This window comes from Diadema antillarum, unplaced genomic scaffold (assembly GCF_040938485.1).
Source record: "Diadema antillarum isolate AM-2024a unplaced genomic scaffold, OU_Dant_1.0 seq00001234_RagTag, whole genome shotgun sequence".
In the NCBI taxonomy this organism is placed as follows: domain Eukaryota; kingdom Metazoa; phylum Echinodermata; class Echinoidea; order Diadematoida; family Diadematidae; genus Diadema; species Diadema antillarum.
The window spans coordinates 160602-180118 of NW_027272022.1; the positions used below are offsets into that span (position 1 = coordinate 160602).

The 19517-nt window shown below is 38.0% G+C and overlaps 2 protein-coding genes across 2 annotated transcripts; one reads left to right on the forward strand and one right to left on the reverse strand.

Annotated features, from left to right (window-relative positions):
• The first annotated feature begins 283 nt into the window (after positions 1–283).
• On the forward strand, positions 284–7118 carry LOC139745078 (GDP-Man:Man(3)GlcNAc(2)-PP-Dol alpha-1,2-mannosyltransferase-like). The gene is made up of 4 exons (XM_071655499.1): positions 284–456; positions 2112–2343; positions 3646–4577; positions 5401–7118. Exons 2-4 carry the CDS (start codon positions 2117–2119, stop codon positions 5670–5672), a joined length of 1431 nt encoding a protein of 476 aa, XP_071511600.1. The 5' UTR covers positions 284–456; positions 2112–2116; the 3' UTR covers positions 5673–7118.
• A 653-nt stretch (positions 7119–7771) lies between these two features.
• LOC139745079 (uncharacterized) lies at positions 7772–19161 on the reverse strand. Its single transcript, XM_071655500.1, has 4 exons — positions 19032–19161; positions 14736–14918; positions 13218–13268; positions 7772–9150 (listed from the first exon to the last, which is right to left on the reverse strand). The coding sequence occupies exons 2-4, from the start codon at positions 14850–14852 to the stop codon at positions 9037–9039; spliced, it is 282 nt and encodes a 93-aa protein (XP_071511601.1). The 5' UTR covers positions 14853–14918; positions 19032–19161; the 3' UTR covers positions 7772–9036.
• Positions 19162–19517: the final 356 nt, after the last annotated feature.

A 19517-nucleotide genomic window follows, 5' to 3' on the forward strand; every position in this document is an offset into this window, starting at 1 on the left:
GCACATTAATTATGTTTTATGCTCAAGTGAGATATAAATTATAGATTCTGCCATCACTTCAAACTGATTTGGTATTAAGTGGATCCGACTTGTCCGCATAATGGCGACCGACGCAATAAAGGTCGAGCTAGTCAATGCTCGTCGACGTGTACATCTTACGTGTATTTTGTACGTGTTATTCCGCGAAGATGCAAGCGGGGTCACTTAATCACACCTCCTCCCTCTGCTCATCGACCCAGACACTGTACGCAGGCGGCCCCGTCCTTTGACTGTAAGCCCAGTGTTCATGTAATTGAATGCTGACAAAAGGCATTCAAAAGGCCTGTTAGTGTTACCAGCTAACGTAAGGACTTGACGCTGGAAGTCTAGTCTATCACTCTATCATACGGACACCTCCAAATTTCTTGCTTCAGAAGAGGATATCATTGTGGTCATCTATCGTTCTCAACCATTTTGGTACGTCATAAATTTCACAGAAACCACATAGCTATTAGACCACTGTAACCAGTACCAGTAACCGTGGTCAGGGCACCGACTTACGGTAGTGTAGTCCCATATGATTATTCTGGTGTCTGTTGAATATGTATATCGCTCGTGCGCCACGTAGCGGATTGAGACACTGCACTAAATGTTGCAATCCCTCTAAGCTCTACGAAATGTTATAGACGAAACGCTTTGGATGAAGAAGCAGAAGAAGTTGTGTCTATCTTATACAGAGTAACGATTTCCCACTGAACAGTGGATAGATTGCATATCATGATGTCTGGCTAGACAGAAAAATCCGTAGGTAGTGTGTCCGGAGGAATCTTTTATCATTTTTTTTTTTTTTTTTTTTACTTTATCGGCTCTCCTCCGTAGACAGACGCAGCAGTCTCCGCGGAACATATCCCCGACGACCAGATACAGACCGATATTTCGGTCAGATATGCCACTTGTAACTTTAGTTTAAATCTGATAATTTTCATGGTTAAATTTAGAGTGCTCTCTTTAGTCAACCTCTCTAAATTTTATGTTCCCCTCACCCGGTACCCGGGTCCCCCAGTCACTTACTTCACTAGTCCTGAAGATTTAACCATTAGTACAAATAGTAGTAAATTAGTTTAGGGCCTACTAGTAGTAGTACTACTAGTACATTGATGTATGTGACTTAGTAAATTGTAGTGTGGTGCTAGTGCTGCAATCAGCTCAGCTTACCAATATCAATGGTGTCATGAGATAGAAATATGGGGAAACAGTTCAAATTAAAGCCCCCCCCCCCCAAGAAAAAAGCCAAACAAAACGTGTGCAGTTGCAGTGTCCTACCTCTGCTCTGCAGAAAAAAAAAAGGAAGGAGGAGGTCCCCATTTTTGTTTGTTGTTGTTTTTTTACATTTGACACATTTTCCAAAACAACCAGCCAGCAGCAGAACTAGTTTTCAAGATGTCCACAAGCATTTTTTATTTTTTATTTTTTTGATTGGACCTCACAAATGAAGAGTTGATGCGGGAGTCTACGTAGAATACAATGCGGTCTTTCAAAAAAAATTAAATATGATCTTTTCTTCCAGAAAAAGAAATCAAAATGTTTGGAAAAAGATTTTTTATAGTTTTTTCCAATTAAAAAAGAAAAGAAAAAAAAAAGGAGCCGCCCTCAAAACGGGAAGTGGGCATGGATGCTAAACTTGTATTTTTTTCTTCACCTAAAACATATCAATATGCTACATGTACTGTATAGGCAACTGTGCAATACTGTCTTAACTTAAAAGACAGATAGAGTATGTTCACCAGTAAAAGTATACTTTATGTGTAATATTTTGTGTGTAGGTTGAATATCACAACCATGGTCATGAATGTCAGTCCTGAAATAGTTGAAGTGTAGGCCAGTTGTATCAACCCTTTTTGCTAATTTAGTTTCAGATAATGACTCTGATATGTCTATGATCAAACAAATTTCTCTTGTACCTGTAGTTGGTCTGCGTATATCGTGAGTCAAGAAAGTACAAAGTACTTGCTTTGCAATTTGCTGTGAGAAAGAAGGAGAGTTATGATATATAGCAAATTTAATCAGGGAGAGTTTAATGAATAAAAGAAATGCTCATGATGCCAACATTCGTATAATTTTTCTTCCTCCAGGCACAATGTTACTGCTATGTGTCATTGCATCACCCATTTTGATGGCTGTCCTTCTGTACCTTGCTGTATGCCGCAAGGTGGACAAGGTCCGGCAAACCAAGTTGTCACACCTGAGGCAGCTGGCTCCAGATGGTATCAAACCAGTGACAGTAGGGTTCTTTCATCCATACTGCAACGCTGGTGGCGGAGGTGAAAGGGTGCTGTGGTGCGCTGTCAGAGCATTGCAGCAAAAGTGAGTCGTTTTTGTTTTTCTGCAGTGTCCTTTAAAATCCTTCATTCTTGGAGTACATACAAACTTTCTGACAATGGCATGATGTTACATTCAAATCAATCTTTGATCGTATTAATTATCTCTGATCTGACCGCCCCATTCCAAGATTTGCCCCATTTTCATATGTATTGAAAATATGCATGTAAAGTCTTGACACAGTAGTAATGAACACTACGTGATATAGTAGTGCAATGTTTAATGTAATGTGTCACCATCAATATCGTAAAGTACATACATGTACGTTTATTACTTGGAATTGTTATGCATTCATAAAAAATGTGTAGTGAAAGTTACGTTACAATAGATTCAAGCTCCATGATAATTTTACTTTGTGTGCATGTGTGTGTATCAGAAACATAATGTTAGTGACATTGGACAAGTGTAAGTGATATTCAATCCAATCCTGTAATTGATCATCAACAATCGGTGTTACTGTAAAACATGATATATTCGCGGCATGAAATTTTCGCAAATTGGAGCCGACGGCCTTTTTCGTGGCAAGAAATTTTCGTGAATTGCCTCTTGCGTTCAATACATATAGTGTAGCTAAGGAAATTTCGCGTGCATTTTAATTTCGCGAATCTTGGCGCTCGCGAAATTTGCGAAATTATACAATTTGCAAAAAAATGCACGCGAACATTTCTCGTTTTACAGTACTTCTAAGAAATTTCCAAAATTAGATACATGTGTCTCTTTCCAAGATTGCACAAATACTGCAGCTCCTATCCTTTCAGTCAATGAGTCTCTATTTGGGGTATGTATTTTTCACAGTAATGATGGTATACTGATTGATAGGGAAAAGCTTGTAAATAGTCAGTTTCTATTTGCAGCATAGCATTGGCACTTGTATAACATTTGATCTCTGTTCTTACCTGAGTAATATCAGAGCAACTTTGTCATCAAGTACATTGTACATGTAGCATTCATTACATTTTAGTGTAATTGTGTTGCAGCTGCCCTGATGTTTACAAAAAATAAAAAATTGTATGGTTGCTGATAACTATGTGGACACAATTGTGATGTTTACATTTGCTGTAGTTCTTTTCTTCAGAGGGTCACAAAGAGATTTCTTGAAAAAGTGTATGAAGTGAGGTAAGATGTACATTTGTACATATGGAGTAGATATGATTTCAAGTACCTAGAAACTCAAAATGTACATGTATCAGGTTTATGACCAAACTAGAATGCTTTCTTGTCATTCTCACATACTTCCTCTTTTCTCTCAACTAAGTCTTGCCATTATCTCTGAAACTTTGATCACAGGTATCCTCACATCAACTGTGTCGTCTACTCTGGTGACACGGATGCAACACATGAGCAGATAATCCAGAAAGCCAGGCAACGTTTTAGCATCATTCTTCCGAGGCCAGTGGAATTTGTGTTTCTCCGCCAGCGGTGGCTAGTCGAAGCCAAGACGTACCCATATCTCACCCTCCTGGGTCAGAGCATCGGTTCCATGGTGCTTGGGATGGAAGCTCTTTTCAGTTTTGTGCCTGACGTGTACATTGATTCCATGGGGTACGCATTTACGTTGCCTCTTTTTCGCTTCTTTGGGAAGTGCCATGTGGCTTGCTATACCCATTATCCAACCATCAGCACCGATATGCTGTCAATGGTAGCCCAGCGCACGGCTTCATACAATAATGCTGGATTCGTGGCTCGTAATCCAGTCCTGAGCAAATTCAAGCTGGCATACTACAAGCTGTTTGCCTTCATGTATGGAGTGATGGGAGCAAGGTCTGAAGTCATCATGGTGAATTCTTCGTGGACCTACGGACACATTAAGGACATTTGGGGCGTTCCCGACAGGACCAGCATAGTGTACCCACCCTGTGACACCAAGGAGTTCACCAGCCTGAAAATCATTCCAGATGAGGAGAAAGAAACCAAGATAGTGGCATCAGTGGCCCAGTTTCGTCCAGAGAAAGATCACGCTCTGCAAGTGAAGTCCTTTGCCAAGCTCCTCACAAAGCTTGCTTCAGAGGAGAGAGATAATGTCCGGCTGGAGCTCATCGGAGGTTGCCGTAACGAGGGAGATGAGAGCAGGGTCGAGGCCCTCCGAAAATTGTGCAAAGATCTTGGAGTGGAGCAGAGCGTTGACTTCATATTAAACATTCCATTTGATGATCTGAAGGCTCACCTCGCCGGGGCAACGATAGGAATCCACACCATGTGGAATGAGCATTTTGGCATTGGTAAGGGTTTATTTCTGTTGTTGCCATCATAGATGTTATTGTTTTTGTGGTAGTTGTAGTGATGGTAGTGGTAGTTGTAAATGTGGCTGGGTGGTAGTGGGTGTCATAATATTTGTTGATGTTTTGTATATATTTAATGACTTTGTTACTTTGTATACCTTTAATTAAGAGCAAACATTCATAATCCCAATTTCTCTCAGCATGCCTTTTGTCATTCATCATATAATTTCCCGCATATATGAGAATACCAAAATGACAAAGGAAAAAAAAAAGGGGGGGGGTGGGAGGCAGGGACGGAATGGAAAATGAAGTTGGTAACTTAATCCTGAATAAGTAAAGGCTTGATGAGATGCGGGGGAAAGACACTCGAGATAATGTTTGCTCACTCAGCATGTGCCTCGCCTCACATTACAATGGTATTGTCTTCTGTAATATATAGGTGTTGATTTGTCAAACTTTTTTTTTCATGGAATATCAAAGTTTCACCTTCAATGAAGAAAGAAAATGTATTTCTTGGAAATAGCAGTATTGTATTATACAATTTGCTGCACTGAGTGTTCTAATTTTGTTTTTACATGTATTTGTTTTTTGATAGAATCACATTTCTTTTCTTTTAAGACACTATGTTTGCATGATTTGTCGAAAATTTGTCTTGATTCAGGTCATAATCCGGATGCACAGCTGTAGGAATATTAATCTTGACATTTGCTTGAATACCTTTGAAATAATACGTGAGTGATATATGAATGCTTCCGGCATTTCTTTCATTTGCTCAACAATTTATTTGTTCTTCTTTGTGTGCATGTGGACTGGTCAAATACAGGTGTAGTCGAGTGCCTGGCAGCTGGTAACATTGTCATCGCCCACAACTCTGGAGGACCAAAGATGGACATTGTGGTGCCTTACGAAGACCAGCCTACTGGGTTTCTGGCAGACACTGAAGAAGGCTATGCCGATGCCATGCTGAAGGTCCTACGAATGACTACTGCAGAAAGGATGAAGATTCGGGAGGCAGCGAGGAAATCTGTTAGTAGATTCTCTGAGAGTGAATTCGATCAAGCTTTTCTGGCAGCTGCTGAGCCACTATTTCTCTAGTCGAAACTTTAAAAGGTTTTTGAATTTATCGACTGCTATGATAGTAAAAACTGTCTGATGATAATGACATTGACATTGGTGATTTATCATGGCAACCAAAATCTACAAATACATGTACAATGTGTTTATGTGAGAAGCATTCACAATTTATATTCTGCAGTGAAGATGGGGCAAAACACATTCTTGCAGGGTCATATGTGCAGTTGTACAGTATTAGCAATGTTGACCTCTTTGATTTTGAAGATTTGCTCCTTTTGGGATGTTATTGAACTTCCTACATAACACTGTAAGTGTAGTGTTTGTGTGTTAACATGCTTGGCACATTTAAAGAAAAAGAATGGAAAAAACAAACAATGAAACAAACCTGCACGTAATAAGTGTGTTAGGACAAGCCCAGTGGCCTAGCTGTAAAGAGCATTAGAGGTACTGTAAAAGTGGATATTTTTGTGTGACTAACTTTTCGCACTCGGCCGGGTAAGAAGAGTTTCGCGTGTTTTTAGTTCAACGGAATCAAAACAGCAACTACTGGAACATACAGTTGTATGGCAGGCAAAAATATTTGCATGCTTTTATTTTCGCACTAGTTCCTCGTTACGTGAAAATTTCAACATCGCGAAAATGTCCACTTTTACAGTAACCCGTGTAGTTGACAGTGTGAAATTATGCTGGAGAACTCAGCCCTACTAAGGTACACAATGTATTTGTTCCATATGAATACTTAAAAAAAAATAATTCATATCTTCACTGGTCATACGTGACACATTCTGTTGTTTTGTTTGCTTCTGGTATTAACGGCTTGTGAAAAGAGATGTGATACTGATCATGAACATTAAAAGAAAACAATGTTTGATCCAACTGTGAACAGCTGCTGGAATAGATGGCTAATTGATGTTAAGTACGATGTATATTCAGTGTGCAGTCAAAATCTGAACATGCAATCCTGTCACAAAGTTTTGAAGCCCTTTTGTAGCTTTCTTTTCATCATTCCTGTTGGCACATGAAAGGTTGTACACAGTGAAGTGATTATTTTTTCCACGATGTTTAAAAAAAGAAATCTTTCATACTGTCTGAAATCTTGCCTCATGATGTAACTCTAAGTATTGATATGGTTCATCTTCTATTTTGAGCACTAAAGATGATGGTTCAGTTGTGTAGAGTGAGAAATCACAGCAGAAATCAACAGAGGTAATTGATGCAATGCATCTATACTTTGGCATTTATTAACATTTTCGTGTGTGCAGCATTTCTGATGATATTGTTACTGTACACGAGTACTGTACTTGTATAACACTGCGATATACACAAGAAATTTTTGACTTCTTGTTGCAGTCCCACTTGAAGACCACATATGGGTAAATGATATAATTCTGTAATGCTACTATAACACCACTTTTCAACAAATGTGATGATTGAAAAATATGTGTCTGTATGAAGATTAAAGTATATTTTGAGCAAAAGAAAAGAAGAAATTTTGTTTTGAAGTTTGAAAGGTGAATTGTCCTGCAAATGTTTTTTTTTTAAATAAAAAAAGATATTTAAACTCAACCCACTCATTACTCTTGACACTCTCCCTAAACTTCCCATTCATCATGAATATATACTAGTTATATACAGTACTATATATATATATATATATATATATATATATATATATATATATATGTATATATATATATATATATATATATATATAAATACATATACAGTAATATGTTTATACAAATTGTATATTATATCCTATGCATATATACATATGTGTGTGTGTATATATACACACATACATATCTATGTTATGTTTTAAAACCAATTTTCTTTTGAAAGTTTATTTACAATGTAGTGCCCACATTCTTTCTGTTTCTGATTTAGATTTGCATATTTTCCTTTCTAAACAAGATTAATTTTATTTCATTTGAATGTTAGGAATCAAGAAAATTGTAAACATCACAAAAATCTATGCAATGTCTCACCTTTTGCAGTGACAGATCACACATCATACACTGGTCACTTGAATACTGCTCCCTCACACTTCACAAGTGTATATTTCTGATACATTGTATTGCTTGACAAAATATAAATATTCAGCAGACAAGATGCACAGGTTTACTGTTAATAAGTGACTATATTTATTGATATCAAATTACGTATATTACGCACCCCTCATAATTCATATGATTGAAAGACAAATGTCATGATTCAGACAGGTGTTCACATTGAAGTTAAATACATCTATACTATTACTAGTCAAGTACCTTGATGCAAAACTTATACTTTTTGACATCACACTATTACAGCGCACTCATGTTACAACGAACAGAGTACAGGTATGAGGAAATATTTGTTACAAAGAAGTAAAAAAATCAGGTCCCACAATTATCTGTCGTATCTACGCATATTATACTGTCTGGCTAAATTGAAATGTCAATATATTTAGTATGTAATGAAAGAAAACTGCCAATCCAGAGGACTTTGTTGTAACAGGAGTCGTCGGTATTTGTACATCATACAGTCAACCTTGCCTTTGTTGAATCTATTTGAACTGCAGAAATAGTTTCGACTTAGAGAAAAATGTATCAACTTACGAGGGATCAAATCAATAGAATATAAAGAGAAGAGGACTTGAAAAGACCTTTGACTTAGGGAGATTAATCAACTTAAATGCGAGGTCGACTTAAGCAAGGTTGACTGTATATGACATAAGAAAACTTGTATGCTTTATTTTGGAAGGCACTTCATAACATCAGCACATTTATACGGTAGCAGCCCAGAAACATTCACAACCAATCAAAAGTGACCAGAATATTGCCACTGTACATGTAACTGCCATTCCTGCAAATCATTAACTTGAAAAACCTACTTGAAATAAAGTGTGGTTCTGAACTGATGTTATACATTGAGTTTAATCTACATTTCTCAATATCTAGTACAATCTTACAAATTATATTTACATCATTTCTGTCCACACATTCATATGCATCACAAAATACATTTGGTCATTCATACATGTATCTCCATTTCTTGTTACATTGTACAATTTTTATTGGACCATAATTTCTTCAGGACCTTTGGATGTGACAATAATACATAAATATTCTTCATACAGTGTAAATCTTGTATTGTCTGCTCTAGAGAATAGTTAGTAGTGCAGTGGAGTTGTAGACATGTTTTCAGATTAGCCTTTGAAGCTTGTGACACCTAATCATCCACAATCACTGTGCTTACTGGGTGCCCACCGACACTTGGTGATGCAGATTTCAAATTACTGCAGATGTGCTGTTAGTCTGTGCCGGTTCCATTGACCCGCAGCCCCCACCTGCAAAAATATTTCTCGGCCCCTGGTAATGCTTGAAAAAGACAGATGAAGCCGTCAGCCCACCATTGGCTTTCTAACGACTTTGCCTTCAGCATCGACAAAGATGCGCACACGGTCTTCGCGGAAATCCATCGTGACCATATGGTCTGCAGGGATGATGTCTACGTGCTGTGTGTTTGAAAAACCAAAGGAGAGAAAATGGTGGAGAATTGATATCACAAGACAGTTAAAGGCACACATCAGTCTGCATAGCTTGCCTACCCCGCAATGCTCTGATATTAAGACAATACAGTGCATTCTCATTATAACAAAGTCCTCTGGACCAGTGGTTTTCTAATGTTAAATCAAAATTTTGTTACAGCTGAACAGTACAATACATAAAGATATACATGTATAGATGATCATTTTTGGACCGTAATTTGTTTACTTCATTGCAACGAGAATATTCTTATATCCATGTTCATTATAACGGGTGTGCATTGTCCCATACATGTATGCCTGGGCTGCTAACAGCTGAAAACCAAAAAAGGCACTATGATTAAATTAAAAAAAATACAAACTAAATGATAATAACAATGATCATAATTTATGACAATAAAAAAGATTGTAAGATAAAACCATATTGTTCAAAAACGGAAAAAATTGCACATCCTGCACATGCCACATCAAATTTCAGTGAGAGAGAGAGAAAAAAAAAAGCATCTTTTTCTATTTTGATGAATACAAAGAAATTCAAAATATTGCAACATTTTTGTTGGCTGTTCTGATACAGGTGTATCATATTGATCATTACAATTTACTATCAATATCATTGTATTATATATATACCCGTGTGAGAAGGCAATAATGGCCATTGCCTGAAGTACAGAAAAATTAAGACATCAAAATACATATATCCATAAGTGGTACAGTAACGGACTGAGAATTCTAAACTTTATTATTTCAAAGATTTAGTGAGACCCAATTAACCGTAAGGGTTGCAAACATCCAACATATAATGATAAAAAAGGTCCGATGTTTTACAAAATATGTACAGTGCATTCCCGTTATAACAAATGCGGTTCTAATGAAATTCCGGCTACAACAAAGTAAAATTTTGGGCTGCAACATAGTCAACTCTATGTATTTTTATTGTTTATTCATTCGGTTATAACAAAATTTTGATATAACAAAAGAAAATTGCCAGTCCCAAGGACTTTGCTATAATGGGAGTCCACTGTATAAAACAAGGAAAAGTAGAAATTACGCGGTGCGTAATATATGTCCCCGCCGGAAGTACATGTAGCATTTTGTAGCAAAAATCAAGGTCAAAGCTCAAAGAAGTCAAAGGTCAAAATTCTGTGTAGAAGTTTTGAAGCCCTCACCTAGTGCCATTACATAAAGCAAACGGAATCGAAATCGGGTTGGAAATGGCGAAGGAGTAGCATTTTGTAGCAAAATGTACAATACAGGTCTAAAATCAAGGTCAAAGGTCAAAGAAATCAAAGGTCAAAATTCTGTGTAGATGTTTTGAAGCCCTCACCTAGTGCCATCACATAAAGCAAACAGAATGGAAATCGGGTTACAAATGGCGGAGGAGTAGCATTTTGTAGCAAAATGTACAATATAGGTCAAAAGTCAAGGTCAAAGGTCAAAATTCTGTGTAAAAGTTTTGAAGCCCTCACCTAGTGCCATCACATAAAGCAAACAGAATCGAAATCGGGTCAGAAATGGCGAAGGAGTAGCATTTTGTAGCCAATGTACAATATAGGTCAAAAATCAAGGTCAAAGGTCAAAGAAGTCAAAGGTCAAACTTCCATGTAGAAGTTTTGACGCCCTCACCTAGTGCCATCACATAAAGCAAACGGAATCGAAATAGGATTAGAAATGGCGAAGGAGTAGCATTTTGTAGCAAAATGTACAATAAGATCAAAATATCAAGGTCAAAGATCAAAGAAGTCAAAGGTCAAAATTCTGTGTAGAAGTTTTGAAGCCCTCAACTAATGCCATCACATAAAGCAAACGGAATCGAAATCGAATTAGAAATGGCGAAGGAGTAGCATTTTGTAGCAAAATGTACAATATAGGTCAAAGGTCAAGGTCAAAGGTCACAATTGAAATTCTGTGTAGAAGTTTCAAAGCTCCCATGTAGTGCTATCATATAAAGCAAACAGAATCAAAATTGGCTCATAAATGACAGAGAAGTAGCAAATTGAAGATTTTGATCACACACGGACGCACAGACAGACGGACGGACGGACGGACACACGGACACACACGTACGGAGCCCGTTTCATAGTCCCCTGCTCGAACTCGTTCGGTGGGGACAATTACACCACTTGATACAAAGTTCAGTTAGTACAAAATATTTGCTACCAAACTGTAACTGCTGAGTACAATTTTCTTCTCAGTCAGACCACAGCACGTATGCTAATGAGCCGATCCGGCAAGATTTATTCAGCACTCTCGTTGACGATCTTTGCGTTCGAAAGGTGTCTCGTACGTGCGAGATTTTGCGAGAGTTTGACAGGGCTATGGTTTTCACAGTGTAGCGACTTGTACATACATTCATCATGGCTACAAGTCGCAGTAGATTGTTCTCCAGACTTTGATCTTTATTTTGATACCAGATTTGCGTATAATATAGGTTCTTATCATGACAATATAATCGGTTGAATTTGTGTAAATTTTACCTACTTTTCACGGAAGATTTTGTCGTCTAAAGTTCGTTTTTGGTTCCTGACCGGATTAAGAAACTGTTGTTTCTGATTTTGGTTTTTTCGTAGAGAGGAAACTTAGATGCTCATCATATATTTGAGTCAAGGAGATGCAAGCATGATTTATACTAGTTTTTCCGTTTTGAAACGTCCGTAAAATTCACTCTTAAGCCGGAAGTATGCTCCACACAAAGTGTACAGTAGCGCGAAAGAGCTCTCTCATTGGACAGTGCTTGCATTCAGTGCTTGAACTTGGCTTGAACTACACGCGTGCCTGTATGCAAGCATGCGCTATGCACGTACGTGGCATGAAACCGTAGCAGCGTAATGACGTAATGCAAGCGCTGAATGCAAGCGCTGTCCAATGAGAGAGCTTACTCTTGAGATTGCACGGTTTCAAGCTGACCAGCACTGACATCGATGTAAATTTTACTGGGTCCTGACCGGATTAAGCAACAAATTGTCAAGATATTTACATAGATACAAAGATTAAGAGATGCACTACCAAATACTGCATTTTCATTGAGACGCAAGGTGAATTTGGTATTCTTTTGACGTCTTGAACGTGTACTACACGAATTACTTTTTTCATCATTTTTCAAGCTCAAATTATGCTATATTTTTCATTCACAATAATTTGAGTAACATGTGACGATAGCTTACATATTTTCCTTGAATTTGATACCAAATTTGTGAATATAAGGTGCATTTTTGTTGCCGAAAGCCCAAGGACAAAATCCCCTTCCGCAGCTCATTACGTATGCAAGCCTCGAGCGGGCTTGCATACGAGTTGAATAAATACGAGCGAATTATCGGGCGCTGTGGTCTGACTGTTCTCATAAAATTAATGTCCATAGTACTTTTTGCTGAAATTATGGCTGGAAACTGACCTTTCAGCCAAGTTCCATACCTTTGCCCTTGACCCATGACCTGCCATTCCTTCTACTGCACCACATACTCATTGTTCTCTTTTTATCAAATTATACAGTGCACTCCATTATAGCGAACAAGGTTATAATGAAATTCCGGTTACAACAGAGTAAAAACACAGGCCCCAACATTATCCGCTCTATGTTTTTTTATTGTTTATTTGTTCGGTTATAATGAAATTTCGATATAACAGAAAAAAACTACCAGTCCCGAGAACTTTGTTATAACAGAAGGCCACTGTATTGGCACCAGATGTTCAAAGATACAGTTGTATGTTTTCACTGACAAGTTATTTCTCTAGCTGAATTTGGACATTTCAACCAAACAACTTCATAATAACTGCCTGAATCCTTTCACTTTCCATCAAATTATATCATGACATGACACTACTACCTGCAAGTATGTTTAAAATAAAAACATTCTGCTACAGCTAAGGAACCTTTCATGTCGTTGGGACAGAGGCAAAAACGTCGGGTGAGAATAAAAGGGCATTAAGTTGCCACTAAATCCATAGTGTTCGAGGCAACTTAATGCCCTTCTCATTCTCAGCCGACGAAAAAGAAAAGACAAGACAAGACAAAATCCTTATGGGGGAGAGTTACAACTTACTTTCAGATCTGGCCTGGCACTCATGATAGCAGTCTTTGCCTCTTCCCCTGTCTGTATGAAGGCAATGCATGAAAATAAATCAGCAAGCACACTATTGTATTCAGTGGAAGCTAATAATCTGTAGAAGCCAATAATCTAAAACAATCATATCTGCATGATAACAACAGTAATGACATCAAATACAGCTACAAAGATGTTTACCGTAAATCTTAAATGCAACGCAAAGCCTACAACATAAAATGCTTTATGCTTCTGTAATTAATGATGAAAGTGAGAATCGATTTCAAATCCAACTTGTTCACTTCAAACAACAAAAATATTTCTCCAGCAAAAAAATACCAAATTTCTCAACTGCTCTTCACTCTTTCCATATTAAGACAGAATATTACAGTCACTCCAATTCTTTGACAGTTTTTGACACACAGTTTGCCCCAGGGAGAGCATTGTTGTAATAACAGTACAGAGTGCAAATCAGGGTAAAGTTAGACAAAGCAGATGGGATGTGACCATTTTGAATTTCATTTATCATCTAATATTGTATTTTGTGGGCACTTCAACACTACAGGCTTGGTTGCTTCACCGTATACAGACCTCCCAACCCTTCTGACTGAAAATTAGGGATGATTTGGCTAAAAAGTACGAAAGAATGAGCAGTTCCAGCAGGAGTGTGTTGTAAAATTATTGAAATAGAAAACTCTACGAATGGTCAAAATTCATTTCCTCCAAATTCAGAATAACTGGAAGGTCTGCGTTAAATCCCACACGTATGTCTCCTTCCCTCGTTTCTTTTTTTTTTTTTGATTGTTTCTTTTTTTTGGGGGGGGGGGTGGCACTGATACTGTAAAAATTAATTTCATATTGATTTCTGTCTTGTTTTCAGTATTTCAGTATATAAAGACATTTATTAAAATGATTGTTTGATGATGCCTTTGATTTTAGTTTAAAATGTGTACATTTATTTGTGACCTCAAAATTCACACCAAGGCATGGATAGTGTATCCTCTTCATTGAAGAAGAGTACTGATGTAATGTTGAAGGCAAGACGATGTGTTTCTGTACAGAAAAAATTTGAAAATCACTAAAATCTAATGGATGAAATAAAACAAAACATATGAGGACTACTCAAATATTTTCACAAAATATAATTATTCCAAAGATGTTAATTTGTTCACTTGTTCAAAATAATGTTTATAATATTGCTGCACTATTTTCATAAAAGATTTTTTGTTGTCTTTACCTGTTCAAAATAATGTTTCTACTTTTGTTGCACTATTTTCATAAAATAATGATATTCCTTTTTTTTTTTTGTCAAGGTAAAATCTACTTTGAATCCATGACCAACATAAAGACTCAGGAGTACAGAGAAATTTGACATAAGAGTCAGAGCCTCATATTACAGGATGAACATCTGGTTATAAGGCAGGAACATTCATGAATCTTACATGAAAGCACTGAGGCACAGCTGTCTATGGCTCTGCTATTAAACCTTGAGGATGATTTATAGCATGCTTGGCTTACCTTTCCCACAAGTTCTGGCCACTTTGTGACTTGTGCCATGCTTTTCTTTGCCTGACTTTCAGCGACAAGAAGGGATGACAGGGCACACAAGACTGCAACAAGTAGTACGCCTCGCATTTAGCCACTATTTTATCGTCGTCCAAAGTTGAAACTGTTCAGAGCAAGTTTACTACCAGAGTTTACCTGTAAAATCAAGCAGTAAAAATGGGCTCATACAGCAGGCACATCACTTCAAGTACGAGTATATACCCTACTTCCAAGTCTGTGAGTGTGTGTGCATGGGGGGGGGGGGGGGGGGGGGGGGTGGTACAAGGTCTAATCTAATTTGTCAATACAAAGAGCTTGAGATTATGACAGCAAGTGCAAACACATGTCAATGCAGAGAGCTAAAATAATTTCAGGATGGGATATGACACGCTGCCATTGGTGTAAGACCTGCTGCAGTAATGCAGTGACTGAAATATGAGGGATATGAGGGATTTTCCGATTACACATTTTTTTCCCTCTTTGAATGAGGAAACTCCAGGAAAGGAAAAGAACAATGCACACAGCAGAATAATCTGAAAAGTTCTTCTATGAAACCGAAATCTAAAATCCTTCCTTATTTCTTACAGTAAGGTCATGTTAAAAAGTGACATTGAAAATTATAAATATTCAGGCAGTTTAACAAAATGCAGCAAATTGCTGAAATTTTTCTTTTTTCCTGTTTATAATATTGATATAATTTGTAAACATGACTTCAAATGACATGAAGAACATGCTTACCATGAATGTAGAAGCATACAAACGTACACACACACACACACATGCATTGATGCGTATGTGTGTAATACATGCACACCAGTTACCCCACATGGTGAGAAGTACAAATGTTTTGTTTGATTTCAGTAGGGGAGAAGTGTGACGCATGTGAACAGCAAATCACAGAAATCAAATCTTTCTTTCAAAAACTGACTGCGAGATATTTCGCAAAGAAAAAAACAGAACATCCATTTCCTTGATCCAAAGCAAAGACAATCTGACTTCCTTTTTTTTTGGGGGGGGGGGGAATGCATCACAAAATCATTTTATACACCCATTTTTTACTGGCCATCTTTACAAATACACTACCACATTCCAACATGTCATTTGTGGCTAATGGCTAATCACTAAATAGTGATCTGGACAGCAATATCTATTATCATTTCATCTTTACAGTTCAACAGATATTACTCCTTTGAAAAATAAACAGAAGAAATGCCAGCAGGTGCAATATATTCTATCAGCTTGTCTCTGAAGTAATTGCTTTATGGGGGACATCTGATACAATTAAGAGTTAATATTCAACCCATCTTCCCTGATGCAATACAAAAGTAAACAACCTTTTGTGTGTGTGTGTGTGTGTGTGTGTATGAGTGTGTTCATTCCATTCTCGTATTTCTCCTTCGCATCATGAAACCTGGCTCAGCTGTGATATTTCCATGATTTTTGCAGCACTATCAAAAGCATTTTGGGTGGAAGACTATTTATTATCAAGTTTAATATCATCATCACTATTGTTTTCAAGAACTTAAAAATGCTAACTACTGACTTGCTTATTCTTTTCATTCTCAGTCTTATGCTCATCATCATCATCCTCACCATCATCATTTACATGTGTATACACACTAAATTCACATGTATGGTATTCACAAGTCTTGGGTAAACCAATTAAGGATTGGGCACCATATTGTGCAATTAAGATGGAAGAGAGCTACAATGATAATGAAAATGAACAACACTTATATAGCGCTTAATACTCGTTTCTAAGCGCATTAATCCAGAAAAAAAAAAATGTAGCTCTGTATATATATATTGAGGTAAGATATTGTAGATCAGCATTATGTACACATATCAAAAAAACAAACAAACGAAGACTGGCAGTCTTTACTGTGAATTTAGTTCATCCTCGGACATGTCAACCTTCACAGATTGCTCGTTTATCATCAAAGTTTCCTTGCTAACTTTTCATTAACGAACTGCACATCAATCGATGTAAATTTTTCATCAATATTGCTTTTATAGTAATTGTCGAATCTTAGTATTTACAACATGTATAGCAGTATCTGCACAATGGGTTGCTCCCTCTTTTTTTTTGCTATTTAAAACAAAAGAAATAAAAAGAAAAAATGGGGGTGGGGGCATGTACGCCCCCTTTAAATAAGTAAAGGCGCCTCCCCTTTACGAAATTCCTGGATCAGTCTCTGTCTATACCATAGACTCATGTCAGTAGACAGAACTGACACAACTTTGCTGACAAGACATTCCACCTACACAGGTATGAGGCAGATGGCACTGAAGAAAATCAAAGTTGTGTTGGGAGGAAAGGGTTCTGCAGTATTGTCGGAATTGTAGGTGATGTCCTCTGGTCACACACACAAAAAAAGAAAAAACAAAAACAAAAGTAAAGGTGGAGCAGTGGAGTGGTAATTTACATTGACAATTTTGTACAGCATGGTGGCCTCGCTGTGGCCTCGTCAGTCACGACTCATAGAGAGACTACTGCTGCACTTGTGTGGCACTGTGCTTTTGTGTGTAATCAGCCTACACAAATCTCGCTGCATGCTACTGGACCATTTCAATCTATATGACCCTGCACCACAAAACCAACAAAAGGTCACCAGACATGGATTTCTAGAGGATATCTATTTCTGAGGGCAGATTGTAATCTTGAGTAGACCTTAAGCTTTAAAAAAAAGTCTGTTCAAATGGACTGTCCTCACTTATCTAAAATGGAAAGGAAGCACAAACTGTGGAAAAGTGTGTAATGAGCAAAGAGGCTCTGAATGTAGGCCCTATAGGATCTATTCAAGTGTTTCATCTCACCAGCTGTGCTCTGTGCAATGAATGGGACCAAAAACAGTCCTGGGGACTGTTTCATGAAACTTTTTGTCAGTGATTTACACTGACAACTGTTAAAAGCTACTGAAATCCTTGTGTCTGATTGGCTGATAGCAAAGTTGTCGGTGAAAACCTCCGACGAACTCGTTGATGAAACGCCCCTCTGATGTAAAAAGCCATTGCAACAACAATGAAGAGCTTATAGGATTAAGCTGCAACTGAGCATGCTTTGTTCACACATTCTATCCATGATGAATACCAACCTTCCAGCAGTAGCATCATCCTCTCAAAAGGTATTAGAGTTGAAAGTGAAGAGAGTGTATTAAAGGATTTTTGAAAAAAAAAAGGGACATCTATGACACCTGCCTACTCACACTCGACACACAAGTTTTCTAGGAAAATTGCAAAAAAGACAAACACACTATTTCCCATTCGTTTTATGATCCCTAACTGTAGAATAATGTAGAGGAAGAACTGTTCTTTCAGAAAACATGAAAAACTCAAGATTGACTAGATCTAGGTTGACCTGTCTTACCTATTTTGAGTGCTCATGTAAAATCAGGAAATGCTTTTTGTTGGAGTAATGCACGGTCACCTATACGTATACCCTAGGCAGGGTGCTTCATTTACAGATTGCATGAAAAGAGAAGTTAAGTGAAGTGTGCTTTATTTACTCTTCTTGCGCCAGATTGGACGTGGAGTTTCCAGCTGAAGTTTTGACAAAGCCTTTGAAAGGGCGATTTCAAGGTACACGTACCTTGTTTTGACATTAAAGGACAAGTTCACCTTCAAATACATGTAGATTGAGTGAATGCAAATAACATGTAGATTGAGTGAATGCACGGTCCCTGGGTTTGACCCAACGATGATGAGCATCGTCCACAAGGCGCAAAGCGACATTGTCAGTGAGCTACGTCAATTTTTTTTTAGCTATTTGAACCCCCGTAAGTGATGTTTTCCTGGCATCTACTAATGCAATGGAGACCATAAAAAGCAGTCCATAGTCCATACCATGCGGGCATGATAACGTCTTAGTCTTACTCTTAGATCAAGTAACATTTTAATACACAGTTAAATCCAGAGTTATCATGTGTTTGGTTATTATCAATAAGTGACCTGATGAGTTGAATATTAAATACTAGGGTCGAGGGGGGGGGGGGGGGGGTTAAACCCCCGAACCCAACTCCCCTACATCCGCCACTGCACTGCATACTGTACACGCCAACCCACGAAGCCCAGTGGCACAAACAACATAACCAGATAAGGTGCAGCCGGGTAGCCCGGGTTCCCGTAGCACCCTGGTAACACTGCGGCCTTACACGGCGTCCAGTCCGTAGTGCACAACATTTACAGCGACAGGGCTGTGTACCGGTATAGTCAATTGTTGAGGTATTTATAAACGAAGGAAGTTTGTGACAAAACACTACTACTACTCACCTACTGATGTATCATCAAAGTCAATCAGAGTATCGCACGTCAGAAAACGTTACTTGTCACTGTCAGTCACGTAATTCGTAGAATGACTGTGTGGTACAGAGAGGTCACGGGAAACGACAACTCCCGTCAACTAACGTTACAGCTGTATGTCGGGAATGGGTACTCGGGATTCTCCCGGGGAGCGAGCGGATCCCTTCTATTCATATCGATATACCACAACCACTACGATAGAGGGCAGTACATCCGGAAAAACGAAAAGCGCTCGATAAGCCATACATTAGGTTAGATGATCTACAAGCAAATAAGATCGTCATGTTCAGGTGTGAGTTTCTTCAATAATAAATGTATTGTTACCATGCAATAGGATTACCGTCTTGATTCAAGCCGTCTTTGTTATGAGCATGTACTCACCCGCCGATCCTCATCACCCCTCAAAGTCTGTCAGTGTGAGTCAGGGTATCAATCCAGAGACTCCAACCCCAAGCA